This window comes from Hyla sarda, chromosome 5 (assembly GCF_029499605.1).
Source record: "Hyla sarda isolate aHylSar1 chromosome 5, aHylSar1.hap1, whole genome shotgun sequence".
In the NCBI taxonomy this organism is placed as follows: Eukaryota; Metazoa; Chordata; class Amphibia; order Anura; family Hylidae; genus Hyla; species Hyla sarda.
In genome coordinates this window covers 354,507-379,121 of record NC_079193.1, presented here as the reverse complement: position 1 = coordinate 379,121, position 24,615 = coordinate 354,507, and the positions used below count along the sequence as shown (strand labels likewise).

At 50.7% G+C, this 24,615-nt stretch overlaps 1 protein-coding gene across 1 annotated transcript in view; it reads right to left on the bottom strand.

Moving 5' to 3' along the window:
• Positions 1-24,615, bottom strand: part of OBSCN (obscurin, cytoskeletal calmodulin and titin-interacting RhoGEF) — a 577,179-nt gene that overhangs the window by 275,948 nt on the left and 276,616 nt on the right. The window contains 4 exon segments of the mRNA XM_056518694.1: positions 6,231-6,379; positions 11,662-11,778; positions 11,949-11,986; positions 12,121-12,144. Of these exon segments, the coding sequence (XP_056374669.1) occupies positions 6,231-6,379; positions 11,662-11,778; positions 11,949-11,986; positions 12,121-12,144 (328 nt within the window).

Below are 24,615 nucleotides of genomic sequence, written 5' to 3'. Positions count from 1 at the left end.
TTCATACATTTAAAGGGGAATTCCGGGCTTACACGTCTCCGAGGCAGCGCCTGGCACAGAATGCGGGGGCTGCACCGAGATCACGGGGGTCCTCAGCAGCGGGACCCCTGCGATCATACATTTTATAAGATGTATAAAGCCGGAATACCCCTTTAATGGTATCCATTGTATATCAGAACCTATGGTTAGATGGACTCAATCAACCATCTTAGGTGTTTCAGTGGAGGAGGTTCCTTCCCCCTTAATAGTCAAGACGAATCTGAGAAACAGATCAGTATGACCAGGATTGATCCGTCAATTGAAACGCGTCACTGTGTTACCTGTGCTCTGTGAGTCCGTGTCCGTTACCTGTGCTCTGTGAGTCCGTGTCTATCTGTTACCTGTGCTCTGTGAGTCCGTGTCTATCTGTTACCTGTGCTCTGTGAGTCCGTGTCTATCTGTTACCTGTGCTCTGTGAGTCTGTGTCTCTCTGTTACCTGTGCTCTGTGAGTCCGTGTCTCTCTGTTACCTGTGCTCTGTGAGTCCGTGTCTCTCTGTTACCTGTGCTCTGTGAGTCCATGTCTATCCGTTACCTGTGCTCTGTGAGTCCGTGTCTCTCTGTTACCTGTGCTCTGTGAGTCCGTGTCTCTCTGTTACCTGTGCTCTGTGAGTCCGTGTCTATCCGTTACCTGTGTTCTGTGAGTCCGTGTCTATCTGTTACCTGTGCTCTGTGAGTTCGTGTCTATCTGTTACCTGTGCTCTGTGAGTCCGTGTCTGTTACCTGTGCTCTGTGAGTCCGTGTCTATCTGTTACCTGTGCTCTGTGAGTCCGTGTCTATCTGTTACCTGTGCTCTGTGAGTCCGTGTCTGTTACCTGTGCTCTGTGAGTCCGTGTCTATCTGTTACCTGTGCTCTGTGAGTCCGTGTCTATCTGTTACCTGTGCTCTGTGAGTCCGTGTCTATCTGTTACCTGTGCTCTGTGAGTCCGTGTCTATCTGTTACCTGTGCTCTGTGAGTCCGTGTCTATCTGTTACCTGTGCTCTGTGAGTCCGTGTCTATCCGTTACCTGTGCTCTGTGAGTCCGTGTCTATCTGTTACCTGTGCTCTGTGAGTCCGTGTCTATCTGTTACCTGTGCTCTGTGAGTCTGTGTCTATCTGTTACCTGTGCTCTGTGAGTCCGTGTCTATCTGTTACCTGTGCTCTGTGAGTCCGTGTCTGTTACCTGTGCTCTGTGAGTCCGTGTCTATCTGTTACCTGTGCTCTGTGAGTCCGTGTCTATCTGTTACCTGTGCTCTGTGAGTCCGTGTCTATCTGTTACCTGTGCTCTGTGAGTCTGTGTCTATCTGTTACCTGTGCTCTGTGAGTCCGTGTCTATCTGTTACCTGTGCTCTGTGAGTCCGTGTCTCTCTGTTACCTGTGCTCTGTGAGTCCGTGTCTATCTGTTACCTGTGCTCTGTGAGTCCGTGTCTATCTGTTACCTGTGCTCTGTGAGTCCGTGTCTATCTGTTACCTGTGCTCTGTGAGTCCGTGTCTATCTGTTACCTGTGCTCTGTGAGTCCGTGTCTATCTGTTACCTGTGCTCTGTGAGTCTGTGTCTATCTGTTACCTGTGCTCTGTGAGTCCGTGTCTCTCTGTTACCTGTGCTCTGTGAGTCCGTGTCTGTTACCTGTGCTCTGTGAGTCCGTGTCTCTCTGTTACCTGTGCTCTGTGAGTCCGTGTCTCTCTGTTACCTGTGCTCTGTGAGTCCGTGTCTATCTGTTACCTGTGCTCTGTGAGTCCGTGTCTCTCTGTTACCTGTGCTCTGTGAGTCCGTGTCTATCCGTTACCTGTGCTCTGTGAGTCCGTGTCTATCTGTTACCTGTGCTCTGTGAGTCCGTGTCTCTCTGTTACCTGTGCTCTGTGAGTCCGTGTCTCTCTGTTACCTGTGCTCTGTGAGTCCGTGTCTATCTGTTACCTGTGCTCTGTGAGTCCGTGTCTATCTGTTACCTGTGCTCTGTGAGTCTGTGTCTATCTGTTACCTGTGCTCTGTGAGTCCGTGTCTATCTGTTACCTGTGCTCTGTGAGTCTGTGTCTATCTGTTACCTGTGCTCTGTGAGTCCGTGTCTCTCTGTTACCTGTGCTCTGTGAGTCCGTGTCTATCTGTTACCTGTGCTCTGTGAGTCCGTGTCTATCTGTTACCTGTGCTCTGTGAGTCCGTGTCTCTCTGTTACCTGTGCTCTGTGAGTCCGTGTCTGTTACCTGTGCTCTGTGAGTCCGTGTCTATCTGTTACCTGTGCTCTGTGAGTCCGTGTCTCTCTGTTACCTGTGCTCTGTGAGTCCGTGTCTATCTGTTACCTGTGCCATACAGGGGGTCCCTGAACGGAGAAGACACCGAGGAGGCAGGTGAGGTCCCTCCCGGTGTCCTGTAAGCACTAACCCGGTCCCGAACAGCCTGACCGAGCAGCCGGGTTAGTGTCATTTTCCCTTCAGCTTTGATCGCTGCGTCTGAAGGGTTAATACAGCGCAGCCCCGCGATCGGTGATGTCCTGTATTAGCCGCGGGTCCCGGACGTTGATGGCGCAGGGACCGCCGCGATAGGGGTGTATTTGCCGTATAAGACGCACCGACTTTTTCCCCCCAGTTTTGGGGAAGACAAAGTGCGTCTTATACGGCGAAAAATACGGTAGTTTATTAGAGAGAGGGAGAGATTAAAGGGGTCTCCTCCCCTAGACATCTTATCCCCTATCCAAAGAATGTCCAAAGCTGGGGACCCCTGCGATCTTGGCTGCGGCCCCCCAGACATCCGGTGCATGGAGCCAACTGGATGACTGGCGATGGGGGGCGGAGGCTCGGAATGTCAAGGCCACGCCCCCTCCCATAGACTTGCATTGAGGGGGCGTGGCCGTGACGTCACAAGCTTCCGGCGATGAACCTTTTTCAGAGTAATATACCTTGTATATGAGAAGTAATCTGACAATGATGTTATATTGTGATGTTTGTCCGTATGTGATTAACATAAGATAATTATGCCTCATTAATTATCTTTATATATATCTTGTTGTGTTATTTATCCTGTTCTCAGATCATCACACAGAAAGTAACAGACGTGAGAAATATTTGGCGTGAATTGTATCTATTATATTTGTCTGCAAGAGAACAGTGACCCCCCCTCCAAAAAAAAAGGATCCATGGAGAACAGTGACCCCCCTCCAAAAAAAAGGATCCATAGAGAACAGTGACCCCCCCCCAAAAAAAAGGATCCATAGAGAACAGTAACCCCCCTCCAAAAAAAAGGATCCATAGAGAACAGTGACCCCCCCCCAAAAAAAAGGATCCATAGAGAACAGTGACCCCCCTCCAAAAAAAAAGGATCCATAGAGAACAGTGACCCCCCCCCAAAAAAAAGGATCCATAGAGAACAGTGACCCCCCTCCAAAAAAAAAGGATCCATAGAGAACAGTGACCCCCCCCTCCAAAAAAAAGGATCCATGGAGAACAGTGACCCCCCCTCCAAAAAAAAGGATCCATGGAGAACAGTGACCCCCCCCTCCAAAAAAAAGGATCCATGGAGAACAGTGACCCCCCTCCAAAAAAAAAGGATCCATGGAGAACAGTGACCCCCCCTCCCCAAAAAAAAAGGATCCATAGAGAACAGTGACCCCCCTCCAAAAAAAAGGATCCATGGAGAACAGTGACCCCCCCCCCCCCCAAAAAAAAGGATCCATGGAGAACAGTGACCCCCCCCCCCCAAAAAAAGGATCCATAGAGAACAGTGACCCCCCCCCCCAAAAAAAAAGGATCCATGGAGAACAGTGACCCCCCCTCCAAAAAAAAAGGATCCATGGAGAACAGTAACCCCCCCCTCCAAAAAAAAAGGATCCATGGAGAACAGTGACCCCCCCCCTCCAAAAAAAAAGGATCCATGGAGAACAGTGACCCCCCCCCCCCCAAAAAAAAAGGATCCATAGAGAACAGTGACCCCCCCTCCAAAAAAAAGGATCCATAGAGAACAGTGACCCCCCCCCAAAAAAAAGGATCCATAGAGAACAGTGACCCCCCCTCCAAAAAAAAAGGATCCATAGAGAACAGTGACCCCCCCTCCAAAAAAAAGGATCCATGGAGAACAGTGACCCCCCCTCCAAAAAAAAAGGATCCATAGAGAACAGTGACCCCCCCAGAAGGTTTCATAGAGAACAGTGACCCCCCCCCCCCACCAAGAAGGCTTCATAGAGAACAGTGACCCCCCCACCAGGAAGGCTTCATAGAGAGCAGTGACCCCCCCCCCAAGAAGGCTTCATAGAGAACAGTGACCCCCCCCCCCCCCCCAAGAAGGCTTAATAGAGAACAGTGACCCCCCCAAGAAGGCTTCATAGAGAACAGTGACCCCCCCCCCCCCAAGAAGGCTTCATAGAGAACAGTGACCCCCCCCCCCCCACCAAGAAGGCTTCATAGAGAGCAGTGACCCCCCCCCCCTCCCCAAGAAGGCTACATAGAGAACAGTGCCCCCCCCCAAGAAGGCTTCATAGAGAGCAGTGACCCCCCCACTCCCAAAGAAGGCTACATAAAGAACAGTGCCCCCCCCCCAAGAAGGCTTCATAGAGAACAGTGCCCCCCCCCCAAGAAGGCTTCATAGAGAGCAGTGACCCCCCCCCCCCAAGAAGGCTTCATAGAGAACAGTGACCCCCCCCAAGAAGGCTTCATAGAGAGCAGTGACCCCCCCCAAGAAGGCTTCATAGAGAGCAGTGACCCCCCCTCCAATAAGGCTTCATAGAGAGCAGTGACCCTCCCCCCCCAATAAGGCTTCATAGAGAACAGTGACCCCCCCCCCAATAAGGCTTCATAGAGAGCAGTGACCCCCCCCCAATAAGGCTTCATAGAGAGCAGTGACCCCCCCCCCAATAAGGCTTCATAGAGAGCAGTGACCCCCCCCCCCCAATAAGGCTTCATAGAGAGCAGTGACCCCCCCCCCAAGAAGGCTTCATAGAGAACAGTGACCCCCCCCCCCAATAAGGCTTCATAGAGAGCAGTGACCCTCCCCCCCCAATAAGGCTTCATAGAGAACAGTGACCCCCCCCCCAATAAGGCTTCATAGAGAGCAGTGACCCCCCCCCCAATAAGGCTTCATAGAGAGCAGTGACCCCCCCCCCCAATAAGGCTTCATAGAGAGCAGTGACCCCCCCCCCCAATAAGGCTTCATAGAGAGCAGTGACCCCCCCCCCCAATAAGGCTTCATAGAGAGCAGTGACCCCCCCCCCCAATAAGGCTTCATAGAGAGCAGTGACCCCCCCCCCAAGAAGGCTTCATAGAGAACAGTGACCCCCCCCCCCAATAAGGCTTCATAGAGAGCAGTGACCCTCCCCCCCCAATAAGGCTTCATAGAGAACAGTGACCCCCCCCCCAATAAGGCTTCATAGAGAGCAGTGACCCCCCCCCCAATAAGGCTTCATAGAGAGCAGTGACCCCCCCCCCCAATAAGGCTTCATAGAGAGCAGTGACCCCCCCCCCCAATAAGGCTTCATAGAGAGCAGTGACCCCCCCCCCAATAAGGCTTCATAGAGAGCAGTGACCCCCCCCCCCAATAAGGCTTCATAGAGAGCAGTGACCCCCCCCCAAGAAGGCTTCATAGAGAACAGTGACCCCCCCCCAATAAGGCTTCATAGAGAGCAGTGACCCCCCCCCCAATAAGGCTTCATAGAGAACAGTGACCCCCCCAAGAAGGCTTCATAGAGAGCAGTGACCCCCCCAAGAAGGCTTCATAGAGAGCAGTGACCCCCCCCCCAATAAGGCTTCATAGAGAGCAGTGACCCCCCCCCAATAAGGCTTCATAGAGAACAGTGACCCCCCCAAGAAGGCTTCATAGAGAGCAGTGACCCCCCCCCCAATAAGGCTTCATAGAGAACAGTGACCCCCCCCCCCCCCCAATAAGGCTTCATAGAGAACAGTGACCCCCCCCCCAATAAGGCTTCATAGAGAACAGTGACCCCCCCCCCCCCCCCCAATAAGGCTTCATAGAGAGCAGTGACCCCCCCCCCCCAATAAGGCTTCATAGAGAGCAGTGACCCCCCCAATAAGGCTTCATAGAGAGCAGTGACCCCCCCCCCCCCCCCAATAAGGCTTCGTAGAGAGCAGTGACCCCCCCCAAGAAGGCTTCATAGAGAACAGTGACCCCCCCCAATAAGGCTTCATAGAGAGCAGTGACCCCCCCCCCCCCCAATAAGGCTTCATAGAGAGCAGTGACCCCCCCTCAGCCCCCTGTAGACCTCTGGACATTACCTCTCCTCTGGGGTCTCCATCCTCAGACTCTGATGAAGACTCCACAGCGATGGAGGACGGCCGGGACCTGCCATGACGGGGGGAGGCTGAGGGGGTCTTGGACTCATCGTCACTATCCATGCCGGGCATCCCGGGGACTCGGAGAGTAGCTACAAGAAAACGACAAAGAGAAAGGAATGTTCCCCCGATATGAGACACATCATTACAACATCTTGTGTGACTGCCCTCACCCTGCTGGGAGTTGTAGTTACGAGCAGCTGGAAAGCGACAGATTGCTATGTGTTGTGTGGAGAGGAGATAACAGAAGGAAGGTGGGAATGTGGTCACCAGTGACACCAAATATATCAGTGACATCATCAGTGACACCAGACATATCAGTGACATCATCAGTGACACCAAATATATCAGTGACATCATCAGTCCCATCATCAGTCACACCAGACATATCAGTGACATCATCAGTCACACCAGACATATCAGTGACATCATCAGTCCCACCAAATATATCAGTGACATCACCAGTGACACCAAATATATCAGTGACATCATCAGTCACACCAGACATATCAGTGACATCATCAGTCACACCAGACATATCAGTGACATCATCAGTGATACCAGACATATCAGTGACATCATCAGTGATACCAGACATATCAGTGACATCATCAGTCACACCAGACATATCAGTGACATCATCAGTCACACCAGACATATCAGTGACATCATCAGTGACACCAGACATATCAGTGACATCATCAGTCACACCAGACATATCAGTGACATCATCAGTCACACCAGACATATCAGTGACATCATCAGTCACACCAGACATATCAGTGACATCATCAGTCACACCAGACATATCAGTGACATCATCAGTGACACCAGACATATCAGTGACATCATCAGTGACACCAGACATATCAGTGACATCATCAGTGACACCAGACATATCAGTGACATCATCAGTGACACCAGACATATCAGTGACATCATCAGTGACACCAGACATATCAGTGACATCATCAGTCCCACCAGACATATCAGTGACATCATCAATCACACCAGACATATCAGTGACATCAGTGACACCAGACATATCAGTGACATCATCAGTGACATCAGACATATCAGTGACATCATCAGTGACACCAGACATATCAGTGACATCATCAGTCACACCAGACATATCAGTGACATCAGTCACACCAAATATATCAGTGACATCACCAGTGACACCAAATATATCAGTGACATCATTAGTCACACCAGACATATAAGTGACATCATCAGTCACACCAGACATATCAGTGACATCATCAGTGACACCAGACATATCAGTGACATCATCAGTCACACCAGACATATCAGTGACATCATTAGTGACACCAGACATATCAGTGACATCATCAGTGACACCAGACATATCAGTGACATCATCAGTCACACCAGACATATCAGTGACATCATCAGTGACACCAGACATATCAGTGACATCATCAGTGACACCAGACATATCAGTGACATCATCAGTGACACCAGACATATCAGTGACATCATCAGTGATACCAGACATATCAGTGACATCATCAGTCACACCAGACATATCAGTGACATCATCAGTGACACCAGACATATCAGTGACATCATCAGTGACACCAGACATATCAGTGACATCATCAGTGACACCAGACATATCAGTGACATCATCAGTCACACCAGACATATCAGTGACATCATCAGTGACACCAGACATATCAGTGACATCATCAGTCACACCAGACATATCAGTGACATCATCAGTCACACCAGACATATCAGTGACATCATCAGTGATACCAGACATATCAGTGACATCATCAGTCCCACCAGACATATCAGTGACATCATCAGTCCCACCAAATATATCAGTGACATCATCAGTGATACCAGACATATCAGTGACATCATCAGTGACACCAGACATATCAGTGACATAATCAGTCACACCAGACATATCAGTGACATCAGTGACACCAGACATATCAGTGACATCATCAGTCCCACCAAATATATCAGTGACATCATCAGTGATACCAGACATATCAGTGACATCATCAGTGACATCAATGATATTAGTGACATCACCAGTTACAAAAATGATATTAGTGACATCATCAGTAACATCAATGATATTAGTGACATCATCAGTAACATCAATGATATTAATGACATCATCAGTTACATCAATGATATTAATGACATCATCAGTTACATCAATGATATTAATGACATCATCAGTTACATCAATTATATTAGTGACATCATCAGTTACATCAATGATATTAGTGACACCATCAGTTACATCAATGATATTAGTGACATCATCAGTTACACCAATGATATTAGTGACATCATCAGTTACACCAGTGATATTAGTGACATCATCAGTTACACCAATGATATTAGTGACATCATCAGTTACATCAATGATATTAGTGACATCATCAGTTACACCAATGATATTAGTGACATCATCAGTTACACCAATGATATTAGTGACATCATCAGTTACACCAATGATATTAGTGACATCATCAGTTACATCAATGATATTAGTGACACCATCAGTTACATCAATGATATTAGTGACATCATCAGTTACACCAATGATATTAGTGACATCATCAGTTACACCAGTGATATTAGTGACATCATCAGTAACATCAATGATATTAGTGACATCATCAGTTACATCAATGATATTAGTGACATCATCAGTAACATCAATGATATTAGTGACATCATCAGTAACATCAATGATATTAGTGACATCATCAGTTACACCAGTGATATTAGTGACATCATCAGTTACATCAGTGACACCATTTACTTTAGTTACGACACCTCTGCTTGTCTCCTTTTCCCGTTGCTATTTCTTCCTGTATCGGAGGGCGATCTCATTACATAGCCCCTCCCATTATTTGCAATTGTTGCCTGCAGAGCCCCAGACATATTGGGACCACCCATGGTTAAAGTGGACATGGCTGCCCTAAGCGGGCTGTCCTCCTCCAAGGACCCTGAGTGAACCCATAGTTTATTTATCAGACTAATGAAGAGAAATGGACGGGGCACTCACCATAAATTGTCTCCATGTTTGTTTTATTCAACCGACAGAAAAGCAAACAATAGTGCAACAGGTAAGAGATGGATGGGTGACAAAAGGGGCTGGTCTCTGGGCGACTGTCCGTTTCACGCTGGATTTGCATAAAAAAATTGCTAAACAAGTATGGCTAATCGAGCGTGAAACAGTCCTCCAGTGAACGCCCTCTTTGTGTCCCCCCCCCCCCCCCCGTCTCTTACCCGTTACACTTTTGTTTGTTTTTCTGGGGGTTGAATAAAATGAGCCCAGATCCAGATGACTGATGGTGAGTGCCCCGCTCGTTTCTCTTTGATTGTCTTAGTGCTGTGGCCTTAATGAACAGTGAGCTCCACATGTTGTGGTTGTTTGCTGCTATAGCGGGACGCAGGGGTATCGGAGAATTACGCTTGGGATTACCCAGAGATTTTAGGGCCGAGATTCCTGTTACCAGACACCGTGTGATTGGGCAGACACCGTGTGATTGGGCAGACACCGTGTGATTGGGCAGACACCGTGTGATTGGGCAGACACCGTGTGATTGGGCAGACACCGTGTGATTGGGCAGACACCGTGTGATTGGGCAGACACCGTGGGATTGGGCAGACACCGTGGGATTGGGCAGACACCGTGGGATTGGGCAGACACCGCGGGATTGGGCAGACACCGTGTGATTGGGCAGACACCGTGTGATTGGGCAGACACCGTGTGATTGGGCAGACACCGTGTGATTGGGCAGACACCGTGTGATTGGGCAGACACCGTGTGATTGGGCAGACACTGTGTGATTGGGCAGACACTGTGTGATTGGGCAGACACCGCGTGATTGGGCAGACACCGTGTGATTGGGCAGACACCGTGTGATTGGGCAGACACCGTGGGATTGGGCAGACACCGTGGGATTGGGCAGACACCGTGTGATTGGGCAGACACTGTGTGATTGGGCAGACACAGTGTGATTGGGCAGACACCGTGTGATTGGGCAGACACCGCGGGATTGGGCAGACACCGTGTGATTGGGCAGACACCGTGGGATTGGGCAGACACCGCGGGATTGGGCAGACACCGGGTGATTGGGCAGACACCGGGTGATTGGGCAGACACCGTGTGATTGGGCAGACACCGTGTGATTGGGCAGACACCGTGTGATTGGGCAGACACCGTGTGATTGGGCAGACACCGTGTGATTGGGCAGACACCGTGGGATTGGGCAGACACCGCGGGATTGGGCAGACACCGCGGGATTGGGCAGACACCGCGTGATTGGGCAGACACCGCGTGATTGGGCAGACACCGCGTGATTGGGCAGACACCGCGTGATTGGGCAGATACCGTGGGATTGGGCAGACACCGTGGGATTGGGCAGACACCGTGGGATTGGGCAGACACCGTGGGATTGGGCAGACACCGTGGGATTGGGCAGACACCGTGGGATTGGGCAGACACCGTGGGATTGGGCAGACACCGTGGGATTGGGCAGACACCGTGTGATTGGGCAGACACCGTGTGATTGGGCAGACACCGTGTGATTGGGCAGACACCCTGTGATTGGGCAGACACCGTGTGATTGGGCAGACACCGCGTGATTGGGCAGACACCGTGGGATTGGGCAGATACCGTGTGATTGGGCAGACACCGTGGGATTGGGCAGACACCGTGTGATTGGGCAGACACCGTGTGATTGGGCAGACACCGTGTGATTGGGCAGACACCGTGTGATTGGGCAGACACCGTGTGATTGGGCAGACACCGTGTGATTGGGCAGACACCCTGTGATTGGGCAGACACCGTGTGATTGGGCAGACACCGCGTGATTGGGCAGACACCGTGGGATTGGGCAGACACCGTGTGATTGGGCAGACACCGTGGGATTGGGCAGACACCGTGTGATTGGGCAGACACCGTGTGATTGGGTAGACACCGTGTGATTGGGCAGACACCGTGTGATTGGGCAGACACCGTGGGATTGGGCAGACACCGTGTGATTGGGCAGACACCGTGTGATTGGGCAGACACCGTGTGATTGGGCAGACACCGTGGGATTGGGCAGACACCGTGTGATTGGGCAGACACCGTGTGATTGGGCAGACACCGTGTGATTGGGCAGACACCGTGTGATTGGGCAGACACCGTGGGATTGGGCAGACACCGTGTGATTGGGCAGACACCGTGTGATTGGGCAGACACCGTGTGATTGGGTAGACACCGTGTGATTGGGCAGACACCGTGTGATTGGGCAGACACCGTGTGATTGGGCAGACACGTGTGATTGGGCAGACACCGTGTGATTGGGCAGACATCGTGCTTTACCTTGACTGATTTTCGCGGACACCATTTCTGTGATTTGTGATGTTAGTTTCTGGAAAAACTCCTCTGTCCCCACATCCGTCAATGAAATCTGCGTCTTCTGCACTGTTCTTGATTCACCTGTTGGATTGGCGCAAACAAAGGGTTAATCCATAGAACCGTCAAACAGGAAAAAAGACACTGGATGGATATCCTCTAGGACGACTATGACAACTGCAGAACTACAGAGATCATGTGATCTGATCAGTGACTGTGTCAATAGATAAGAGGCTGTGCTTCCTGACACTCACCGTCTACATCTGGCGGCTGCACTGAAATCCCAAGTTTCCTGCCAAGAGAAAAGCAAAAATAAGGAAGGAGGCCTGAATACCCCGTGTCCAGCGTCAATCAGAGATAAGCGGCGCCCAGGAAAGCTCAGGGAATACTGATCACTACGTGTAAGAGTTAGATGAGGACACTCACCCCTTCTCTGCGTCTCCTTCAAATCTGTCCAAGAAGAAAGACAAGAAGTTATTATAAGCCAGAAGACAATGATGGGAGTTATGAGTGATAATGATGGGGGTTATGATTGATAATGATGGGAGTTATGATTGATAATGATGGGAGTTATGATTGATAATGATGGGAGTTATGAGTGATAATGACGGGAGATATGAGTGATAATGATGAGGGTTATGAGTGACAATGATGGGGGTTATGAGTGACAATGATGGGGGTTATGATTGATAATGATGGGAGTTATAAGTGATAATGATGGGGGTTATGAGTTATAATGATGGGAGATATGAGTGATAATGATGGGAGTTATGAGTGACAATGATGGGAGTTATAAGTGATAATGATGGGAGTTATGAGTGATAATGATGGGAGTTATGAGTGATAATGATGGGAGTTATGAGTGATAATGATGGGGGTTATGAGTTATAATGATGGGGGTTATGAGTTATAATGATGGGAGATATGAGTGATAATGATGGGGGTTATGAGTGATAATGATGGGAGTTATGAGTGACAATGATGGGAGTTATGAGTGATAATGATGGGGGTTATGAGTGATAATGATGGGGGTTATGAGTGATGATGGGGGTTATGAGTGATAATGATGGGGGTTATGAGTTATAATGATGGGGGTTATGAGTGATAATGATGGGGGTTATGAGTGATAATGATGGGAGTTATGAGTGACAATGATGGGAGTTATGAGTGATAATGATGGGGGTTATGAGTGATAATGATGGGGGTTATGAGTTATAATGATGGGGGTTATGAGTGATAATGATGGGGGTTATGAGTTATAATGATGGGGGTTATGAGTGATAATGATGGGAGATATGAGTGATAATGATGGGAGTTATGATTGATAATGATGGGGGTTATGAGTGATAATGATGGGAGATATGAGTGATAATGATGGGAGTTATGATTGATAATGATGGGGGTTATGAGTGATAATGATGGGAGATATGAGTTATAATGATGGGGGTTATGAGTGATAATGATGGGAGATATGAGTTATAATGATGGGGGTTATGAGTGATAATGATGGGGGTTATGAGTTATAATGATGGGAGATATGAGTGATAATGATGGGGGTTATGAGTGATAATGATGGGAGTTATGAGTGACAATGATGGGAGTTATGAGTGATAATGATGGGGGTTATGAGTGATAATGATGGGGGTTATGAGTTATAATGATGGGGGTTATGAGTGATAATGATGGGAGATATGAGTGATAATGATGGGAGTTATGATTGATAATGATGGGGGTTATGAGTGATAATGATGGGAGATATGAGTGATAATGATGGGAGTTATGATTGATAATGATGGGGGTTATGAGTGATAATGATGGGAGATATGAGTTATAATGATGGGGGTTATGAGTGATAATGATGGGAGATATGAGTTATAATGATGGGGGTTATGAGTGATAATGATGGGAGTTATGGTAGACACCCCACCCCCTCAGATATCTCTGTCATCATCATCTTCTTCTCTACCTTCCCTCATTAGTTGAATCACAGAAAAGACTGAGGATGAGGACTGCACCAGCAGGAGGTAAACGGGGAGAGGTCCCTGCGCCTGGGGCCACATGTTAGATCTGCTCTATCCTTGGGTGGGGGTGGGGTAGGCTTCTTGGCTTGAAGAACATTATATAGACTTATAACAGTCGGCACCGCAATGTTTGTTCTACTCCTATTCTGATCACAATTATTCCAGCTTCCTGTAAGAGGGGGAGTTTGCAGTGTCCCAGTTCCCTTGCCTTTGGCTGCCACAGCCATGTACCCCATAAATGTGAATACTTATCTTACCTGTTGTTAGTCTTTTTCTATGCGGATTGTTCTTAAATGGGCACAAAACATTACAATATCTAATATACTTCATTAGAAAATGTTATTTCATTTTTTCACAAATCCTGGCTTATAAAATGGCCCTTAGGGTCCCCGTACCTGCTGGGACCGCAATGATGATGCGTGGACACTGGACATGGCTCTACTGCGCTTGGTCCCAGCCTGACCCTCTGCCTGCAGGAGAGCATAGCCGCCAGGAGGGTGCACACAGTATGTAAAGTCCTGCACCCCCCAGATTCTGTCAGGGACCCAGGAGTTATTACTACACCAGAGATCCGCAGCAGCCGACATCCGCTCTAACATATTGCCTGCCGACTTCTCTGCATGCCGCCGCCGACTTCTCTGCATGCCGCCGCTGACTTCTCTGCATGCCGCCGCTGACTTCTCTGCATGCCGCCGCTGACTTCTCTGCATGCCGCCGCTGACTTCTCTGCCTGCCGCCGCTGACTTCTCTGCATGCCGCCGCTGACTTCTCTGCCTGCCGCCGCTGACTTCTCTGCATGCCGCCGCTGACTTCTCTGCTTGCCGCCGCTGACTTCTCTGCATGCCGCCGCTGACTTCTCTGCATGCTGCCGCTGACTTCTCTGCATGCCGCCGCTGACTTCTCTGCCTGCCGCCGCTGACTTCTCTGCCTGCCGCCGCTGACTTCTCTGCATGCTGCCGCTGACTTCTCTGCATGGCGCCGCTGACTTCTCCTCCCGCCTGCCACTCATTTCACTGCCTGTCCGCCGCTTATATTTCCCCTAGGGTAAGCAAAACCACAACTCTCTGCATGCCCTGACAGTGAGGACATGCTGGAAGTTGTAGTTTTGCTAATGCTAGGAGAGAGGTGAGCTGATAGTAGACTAAGGAAGGAGGCGGAGACCTGCACATGAGGCCACTCCCCCTCCCTTTGAGAGGATTTCAAGCATTTTGACAGGTCAAGTTCACATGCTGCATGGAGATTTTCTGCAACTGATTTTAAATAGATTGATTTGTTTAGGTACAGAAATTCTGCAACTTTACTGCAACTAAACTGTAGCATGTGACTAGCACTGTATTTCTTTATGGGTACACAGAGCTGTATGATAAGGGGCTGCCCCGGTACTCACCCTGGTACAGATGACCCCAGAACATCCTCTACTACACAGCTCTATGATAAGGGGCTGCCCCGGTACTCACCCTGATACAGATGACCCCAGAACATCCTCTACTACACAGCTCTATGATAAGGGGCTGCCCCAGTACTCACCCTGGTACAGATGACCCCAGAACATCCTCTACTACACAGCTCTATGATAAGGGGCTGCCCCAGTACTCACCCTGGTACAGATGACCACAGAACATCCTCTACTACACAGCTCTATGATAAGGGGCTGCCCCAGTACTCACCCTGGTACAGATGACCCCAGAACATCCTTCACTACACAGCTCTATGATAAGGGGCTGCCCCAGTACTCACCCTGGTACAGATGACCCCAGAACATCCTCTACTACACAGCTGTATGATAAGGGGCTGCCCCAGTACTCACCCTGGTACAGATGACCCCAGAACATCCTCTACTACACAGCTCTATGATAAGGGGCTGCCCCGGTACTCACCCTGGTACAGATGACCCCAGAACATCCTCTACTACACAGCTCTATGATAAGGGGCTGCCCCAGTACTCACCCTGGTACAGATGACCCCAGAACATCCTCTACTACACAGCTCTATGATAAGGGGCTGCCCCAGTACTCACCCTGGTACAGATGACCCCAGAACATCCTCTACTACACAGCTCTATGATAAGGGGCTGCCCCAGTACTCACCCTGGTACAGGTGACCCCAGAACATCCTCTACTACACAGCTCTATGATAAGGGGCTGCCCCGGTACTCACCCTGGTACAGATGACCCCAGAACATCCTCTACTACACAGCTCTATGATAAGGGGCTGCCCCAGTACTCACCCTGGTACAGATGACCCCAGAACATCCTCTACTACACAGCTCTATGATAAGGGGCTGCCCCAGTACTCACCCTGGTACAGATGACCCCAGAACATCCTCTACTACACAGCTCTATGATAAGGGGCTGCCCCAGTACTCACCCTGGTACAGATGACCCCAGAACATCCTCTACTACACAGCTCTATGATAAGGGGCTGCCCCGGTACTCACCCTGGTACAGATGACCCCAGAACATCCTCTACTACACAGCTCTATGATAAGGGGCTGCCCCAGTACTCACCCTGGTACAGATGACCCCAGAACATCCTCTACTACACAGCTCTATGATAAGGGGCTGCCCCGGTACTCACCCTGGTACAGATGACCCCAGAACATCCTCTACTACACAGCTCTATGATAAGGGGCTGCCCCAGTACTCACCCTGGTACAGATGACCTCAGAACATCCTCTACTACACAGCTCTATGATAAGGGGCTGCCCCAGTACTCACCCTGGTACAGATGACCCCAGAACATCCTCTACTACACAGCTCTATGATAAGGGGCTGCCCCAGTACTCACCCTGGTACAGATGACCTCAGAACATCCTCTACTACACAGCTCTATGATAAGGGGCTGCCCCGGTACTCACCCTGGTACAGATGACCCCAGAACATCCTCTACTACACAGCTCTATGATAAGGGGCTGCCCCAGTACTCACCCTGGTACAGATGACCCCAGAACATCCTCTACTACACAGCTCTATGATAAGGGGCTGCCCCAGTACTCACCCTGGTACAGATGACCCCAGAACATCCTCTACTACACAGCTCTATGATAAGGGGCTGCCCCAGTACTCACCCTGGTACAGATGACCTCAGAACATCCTCTACTACACAGCTCTATGATAAGGGGCTGCCCCGGTACTCACCCTGGTACAGATGACCCCAGAACATCCTCTACTACACAGCTCTATGATAAGGGGCTGCCCCAGTACTCACCCTGGTACAGATGACCCCAGAACATCCTCTACTACACAGCTCTATGATAAGGGGCTGCCCCGGTACTCACCCTGGTACAGAGGACCCCAGAACATCCTCTACTACACAGCTCTATGATAAGGGGCTGCCCCGGTACTCACCCTGGTACAGATGACCCCAGAACATCCTCTACTACACAGCTCTATGATAAGGGGCTGCCCCAGTACTCACCCTGATACAGATGACCCCAGAACATCCTCTACTACACAGCTCTATGATAAGGGGCTGCCCCGGTACTCACCCTGGTACAGATGACCCCAGAACATCCTCTACTACACAGCTCTATGATAAGGGGCTGCCCCGGTACTCACCCTGGTACAGATGACCCCATTACATCCTCTACTACACAGCTCTATGATAAGGGGCTGCCCCAGTACTCACCCTGGCACAGATGACCCCAGAACATCCTCTACTACACAGCTCTATGATAAGGGGCTGCCCCAGTACTCACCCTGGTACAGATGACCCCAGAGCATCCTCTACTACACAGCTCTATGATAAGGGGCTGCCCCAGTACTCACCCTGGTACAGATGACCTCAGAACATCCTCTACTACACAGCTCTATGATAAGGGGCTGCCCCGGTACTCACCCTGGTACAGATGACCCCAGAACATCATTCACTACACAGCTCTATGATAAGGGGCTGCCCCGGTACTCACCCTGGTACAGATGACCCCAGAACATCCTCTACTACACAGCTCTATGATAAGGGGCTGCCCCAGTACTCACCCTGGTACAGATGACCCCAGAACATCCTCTACTACACAGCTCTATGATAAGGGGCTGCCCCAGTACTCACCCTGGTACAGATGACCCCAGAACATCCTCTACTACACAGCTGTATGATAAGGGGCTGCCCCGGTACTCACCCTGGTACAGATGACCCCAGAACATCCTCTACTACACAGCTCTATGATAAGGGGCTGCCCCGGTACTCACCCTGGTACAGATGACCCCAGAACATCCTCTACTACACAGCTCTATGATAAGGGGCTGCCCCGGTACTCACCCTGGTACAGATGACCCCAAAACATCCTCTACTACACAGCTCTATGATAAGGGGCTGCCCCGGTACTCACCCTGGTACAGATGACCCCAGAACATCCTCTACTACAAAGCTCTATGATAAGGGGCTGCCCCAGTACTCACCCTGGTACAGATGACCCCAGAACATCCTCTACTACACAGCTCTATGATAAGGGGCTGCCCCGGTACTCACCCTGGTACAGATGACCCCAGAACATCCTCTACTACACAGCTCTATGATAAGGGGCTGCCCCAGTACTCAACCTGGTACAGATGACCCCAGAACATCCTCTACCACACAGCTCTATGATAAGGGGCTGCCCCAGTACTCACCCTGGTACAGATGACCCCAGAACATCCTCTACTACACAGCTCTATGATAAGGGGCTGCCCCGGTACTCACCCTGGTACAGATGACCCCAGAACATCCTCTGCTACACAGCTCTATGATAAGGGGCTGCCCCGGTACTCATCCTGGTACAGATGACCTCAGAACATGCTCTACTACACAGCTCTATGATAAGGGGCTGCCCCAGTACTCACCCTGGTACAGATGACCCCAGAACATCCTCTACTACACAGCTCTATGATAAGGGGCTGCCCCAGTACTCACCCTGGTACAGATGACACCAGAACATTCTCTACTACACAGCTCTATGATAAGGGGCTGCCCCAGTACTCACCCTGGTATAGATGACCTCAGAACATCCTCTACTACACAGCTCTATGATAAGGGGCTGCCCCAGTACTCACCCTGGTACAGATGACCCCAGAACATCCTCTACTACACAGCTCTATGATAAGGGGCTGCCCCAGTACTCACCCTGGTACAGATGACCCCAGAACATCCTCTACTACACAGCTCTATGATAAGGGGCTGCCCCAGTACTCACTCTGGTACAGAGGACCCCAGAACATCCTCTACTACACAGCTCTATGATAAGGGGCTGCCCCAGTACTCACCCTGGTACAGATGACCCCAGAACATCCTCTACTACACAGCTCTATGATAAGGGGCTGCCCCGGTACGCACCCTGATACAGATGACCCCAGAACATCCTTTACTACACAGCTCTATGATAAGGGGCTGCCCCAGTACTCACCCTGGTACAGATGACCCCAGAACATCCTCTACTACACAGCTCTATGATAAGGGGCTGCCGCAGTACTCACCCTGGTACAGATGACCCCAGAACATCCTCTACTACACAGCTCTATGATAAGGGGCTGCCCCGGTACTCACCCTGGTACAGATGACCCCAGAACATCCTCTACTACACAGCTCTATGATAAGGGGCTGCCCCAGTACTCACCCAGGTACAGATGACCCCAGAACATCCTCTACTACACAGCTCTATGATAAGGGGCTGCCCCGGTACTCACCCTGGTACAGATGACCCCAAAACATCCTCTACTACACAGCTCTATGATAAGGGGCTGCCCCAGTACTCACCCTGGTACAGATGACCCCAGAACATCCTCTACTACACAGCTCTATGATAAGGGGCTGCCCCAGTACTCACCCTGGTACAGATGACCCCAGAACATCCTCTACTACACAGCTCTATGATAAGGGGCTGCCCCAGAACTCACCCTGGTACAGATGACCCCAGAACATCCTCTACTACACAGCTCTATGATAAGGGGCTGCCCCGGTACTCACCCTGGTACAGATGACCCCAGAACATCCTCTACTACACAGCTCTATGATAAGGGGCTGCCCCAGTACTCACCCTGGTACAGATGACCCCATTACATCCTCTACTACACAGCTCTATGATAAGGGGCTGCCCCAGTACTCACCCTGGTACAGATGACCCCAGAACATCCTCTACTACACAGCTCTATGATAAGGGGCTGCCCCAGTACTCACCCTGGTACAGATGACCCCAGAACATCCTCTACTACACAGCTCTATGATAAGGGGCTGCCCCAGTACTCACCCTGGTACAGATGACCCCAGAACATCCTCTACTACACAGCTCTATGATAAGGGGCTGCCCCAGTACTCACCCTGGTATAGATGACCACAGAACATCCTCTACTACACAGCTCTATGATAAGGGGCTGCCCCAGTACTCACCCTGGTACAGATGACCACAGAACATCCTCTACTACACAGCTCTATGATAAGGGGCTGCCCCAGTACTCACCCTGGTACAGATGACCCCAGAACATCCTCTACTACACAGCTCTATGATAAGGGGCTGCCCCAGTACTCACCCTGGTACAGATGACCCCAGAACATCCTCTACTACACAGCTCTATGATAAGGGGCTGCCCCGGTACTCACCCTGGTACAGATGACCTCAGAACATCCTCTACTACACAGCTCTATGATAAGGGGCTGCCCCAGTACTCACCCTGGTACAGATGACCCCAAAACATCCTCTACTACACAGCTCTATGATAAGGGGCTGCCCCAGTACTCACCCTGGTACAGATGACCCCAGAACATCCTCTACTACACAGCTCTATGATAAGGGGCTGCCCCGGTACTCATCCTGGTACAGATGACCCCAGAACATTCTCTACTACACAGCTCTATGATAAGGGGCTGCCCCAGTACTCACCCTGGTACAGATGACCCCAGGACATCCTCTACTACACAGCTCTATGATAAGGGGCTGCCCCAGTACTCACCCTGGTACAGATGACCTCAGAACATCCTCTACTACACAGCTCTATGATAAGGGGCTGCCCCAGTACTCACCCTGGTACAGATGACCCCAGAACATCCTCTACTACACAGCTCTATGATAAGGGGCTGCCCCAGTACTCACCCTGGTACAGATGACCCCAGAACATCATCTACTACACAGCTCTATGATAAGGGGCTGCCCCAGTACTCACCCTGGTACAGATGACCCCAGAACATCCTCTACTACACAGCTCTATGATAAGGGGCTGCCCCAGTACTCACCCTGGTACAGATGACCCCAGAACATCATCTACTACACAGCTCTATGATAAGGGGCTGCCCCAGTACTCACCCTGGTACAGATGACCTCAGAACATCCTCTACTACACAGCTCTATGATAAGGGGCTGCCCCGGTACTCACCCTGGTACAGATGACCCCAGAACATCCTCTACTACACAGCTCTATGATAAGGGGCTGCCCCAGTACTCACCCTGGTACAGATGACCCCAGAACATCCTCTACTACACAGCTCTATGATAAGGGGCTGCCCCAGTACTCACCCTGGTACAGATGACCACAGAACATCCTCTACTACACAGCTCTATGATAAGGGGCTGCCCCAGTACTCACCCTGGTACAGATGACCCCAGAACATCCTCTACTACACAGCTCTATGATAAGGGGCTGCCCCAGTACTCACCCTGGTACAGATGACCCCAGAACATCCTCTACTACACAGCTCTATGATAAGGGGCTGCCCCAGTACTCACCCTGGTACAGATGACCCCAGAACATCCTCTACTACACAGCTCTATGATAAGGGGCTGCCCCAGTACTCACCCTGGTACAGATGACCCCAGAGCATCCTCTACTACACAGCTCTATGATAAGGGGCTGCCCCAGAACTCACCCTGGTACAGATGACCCCAGAGCATCCTCTACTACACAGCTCTATGATAAGGGGCTGCCCCGGTACTCACCCTGGTACAGATGACCCCAGAACATCCTCTACTACACAGCTCTATGATAAGGGGTTGCCCCAGTACTCACCCTGGTACAGATGACCCCAGAACATCCTCTACTACACAGCTCTATGATAAGGGGCTGCCCCGGTACTCACCCTGGTACAGATGACCTCAGAACATCCTCTACTACACAGCTCTATGATAAGGGGCTGCCCCAGTACTCACCCTGGTACAGATGACCTCAGAACATCCTCTACTACACAGCTCTATGATAAGGGGCTGCCCCGGTACTCACCCTGGTACAGATGACCCCAGAACATCCTTCACTACACAGCTCTATGATAAGGGGCTGCCCCGGTACTCACCCTGGTACAGATGACCCCAGAACATCCTCTACTACACAGCTCTATGATAAGGGGCTGCCCCAGTACTCACCCTGGTACAGATGACCTCAGAACATCCTCTACTACACAGCTCTATGATAAGGGGCTGCCCCAGTACTCACCCAGGTACAGATGACCCCAGAACATCCTCTACTACACAGCTCTATGATAAGGGGCTGCCCCGGTACTCACCCTGGTACAGATGACTCCAGAACATCCTCTACTACACAGCTCTATGATAAGGGGCTGCCCCAGTACTCACCCTGGTACAGATGACCCCAGAACATCCTCTACTACACAGCTCTATGATAAGGGGCTGCCCCAGTACTCACCCAGGTACAGATGACCCCAGAACATCCTCTACTACACAGCTCTATGATAAGGGGCTGCCCCAGTACTCACCCTGGTACAGATGACCCCATTACATCCTCTACTACACAGCTCTATGATAAGGGGCTGCCCCAGTACTCACCCTGGTACAGATGACCCCAGAACATCCTCTACTACACAGCTCTATGATAAGGGGCTGCCCCAGTACTCACCCTGGTACAGATGACCCCAGAACATCCTCTACTACACAGCTCTATGATAAGGGGCTGCCCCAGTACTCACCCTGGTACAGATGACCCCAGAACATCCTCTACTACACAGCTCTATGATAAGGGGCTGCCCCAGTACTCACCCTGGTACAGATGACCCCATAACATCCTCTACTACACAGCTCTATGATAAGGGGCTGCCCCAGTACTCACCCTGGTACAGATGACCCCAGAACATCCTCTACTACACAGCTCTATGATAAGGGGCTGCCCCAGTACTCACCCTGGTACAGATGACCCCAGAACATCCTCTACTACACAGCTCTATGATAAGGGGCTGCCCCAGTACTCACCCTGGTACAGATGACCCCAGAACATCCTCTACTACACAGCTCTATGATAAGGGGCTGCCCCAGTACTCACCCTGGTACAGATGACCCCAGAACATCCTCTACTACACAGCTCTATGATAAGGGGCTGCCCCAGTACTCACCCTGGTACAGATGACCCCAGAACATCCTCTACTACACAGCTCTATGATAAGGGGCTGCCCCAGTACTCACCCTGGTACAGATGACCCCAGAACATCCTCTACTACACAGCTCTATGATAAGGGGCTGCCCCGGTACTCACCCAGGTACAGATGACCCCAGAACATCCTCTACTACACAGCTCTATGATAAGGGGCTGCCCCAGTACTCACCCTGGTACAGATGACCCCAGAACATCCTCTACTACACAGCTCTATGATAAGGGGCTGCCCCGGTACTCACCCTGGTACAGATGACCCCAGAACATCCTCTACTACACAGCTCTATGATAAGGGGCTGCCCCAGTATTCACCCTGGTACAGATGACCTCAGAACATCCTCTACTACACAGCTCTATGATAAGGGGCTGCCCCGGTACTCACCCTGGTACAGATGACCTCAGAACATCCTCTACTACACAGCTCTATGATAAGGGGTTGCCCCGGTACTCACCCTGGTACAGATGACCCCAGAACATCCTCTACTACACAGCTCTATGATAAGGGGCTGCCCCAGTACTCACCCTGGTACAGATGACCCCAGAACATCCTCTACTACACAGCTCTATGATAAGGGGCTGCCCCGGTACTCACCCTGGTACAGATGACCCCAGAACATCCTCTACTACACAGCTCTATGATAAGGGGCTGCCCCAGTACTCACCCTGGTACAGATGACCCCATTACATCCTCTACTACACAGCTCTATGATAAGGGGCTGCCCCAGTACTCACCCTGGTACAGATGACCCCAGAACATCCTCTACTACACAGCTCTATGATAAGGGGCTGCCCCGGTACTCACCCTGGTACAGATGACCCCAGAACATCCTCTACTACACAGCTCTATGATAAGGGGCTGCCCCGGTACTCACCCTGGTACAGATGACCCCAGAACATCCTCTACTACACAGCTCTATGATAAGGGGCTGCCCCAGTACTCACCCAGGTACAGATGACCCCAGAACATCCTCTACTACACAGCTCTATGATAAGGGGCTGCCCCAGTACTCACCCTGGTACAGATGACCTCAGAACATCCTCTACTACACAGCTCTATGATAAGGGGCTGCCCCAGTACTCACCCTGGTACAGATGACCCCAGAACATCCTCTACTACACAGCTCTATGATAAGGGGCTGCCCCAGTACTCACCCTGGTACAGATGACCTCAGAACATCCTCTACTACACAGCTCTATGATAAGGGGCTGCCCCAGTACTCACCCTGGTACAGATGACCCCAGAACATCCTCTACTACACAGCTCTATGATAAGGGGCTGCCCCAGTACTCACCCTGGTACAGATGACCTCAGAACATCCTCTACTACACAGCTCTATGATAAGGGGCTGCCCCAGTACTCACCCTGGTACAGATGACCTCAGAACATCCTCTACTACACAGCTCTATGATAAGGGGCTGCCCCAGTATTCACCCTGGTACAGATGACCCCAGAACATCCTCTACTACACAGCTCTATGATAAGGGGCTGCCCCAGTACTCACCCTGGTACAGATGACCCCAGAACATCCTCTACTACACAGCTCTATGATAAGGGGCTGCCCCAG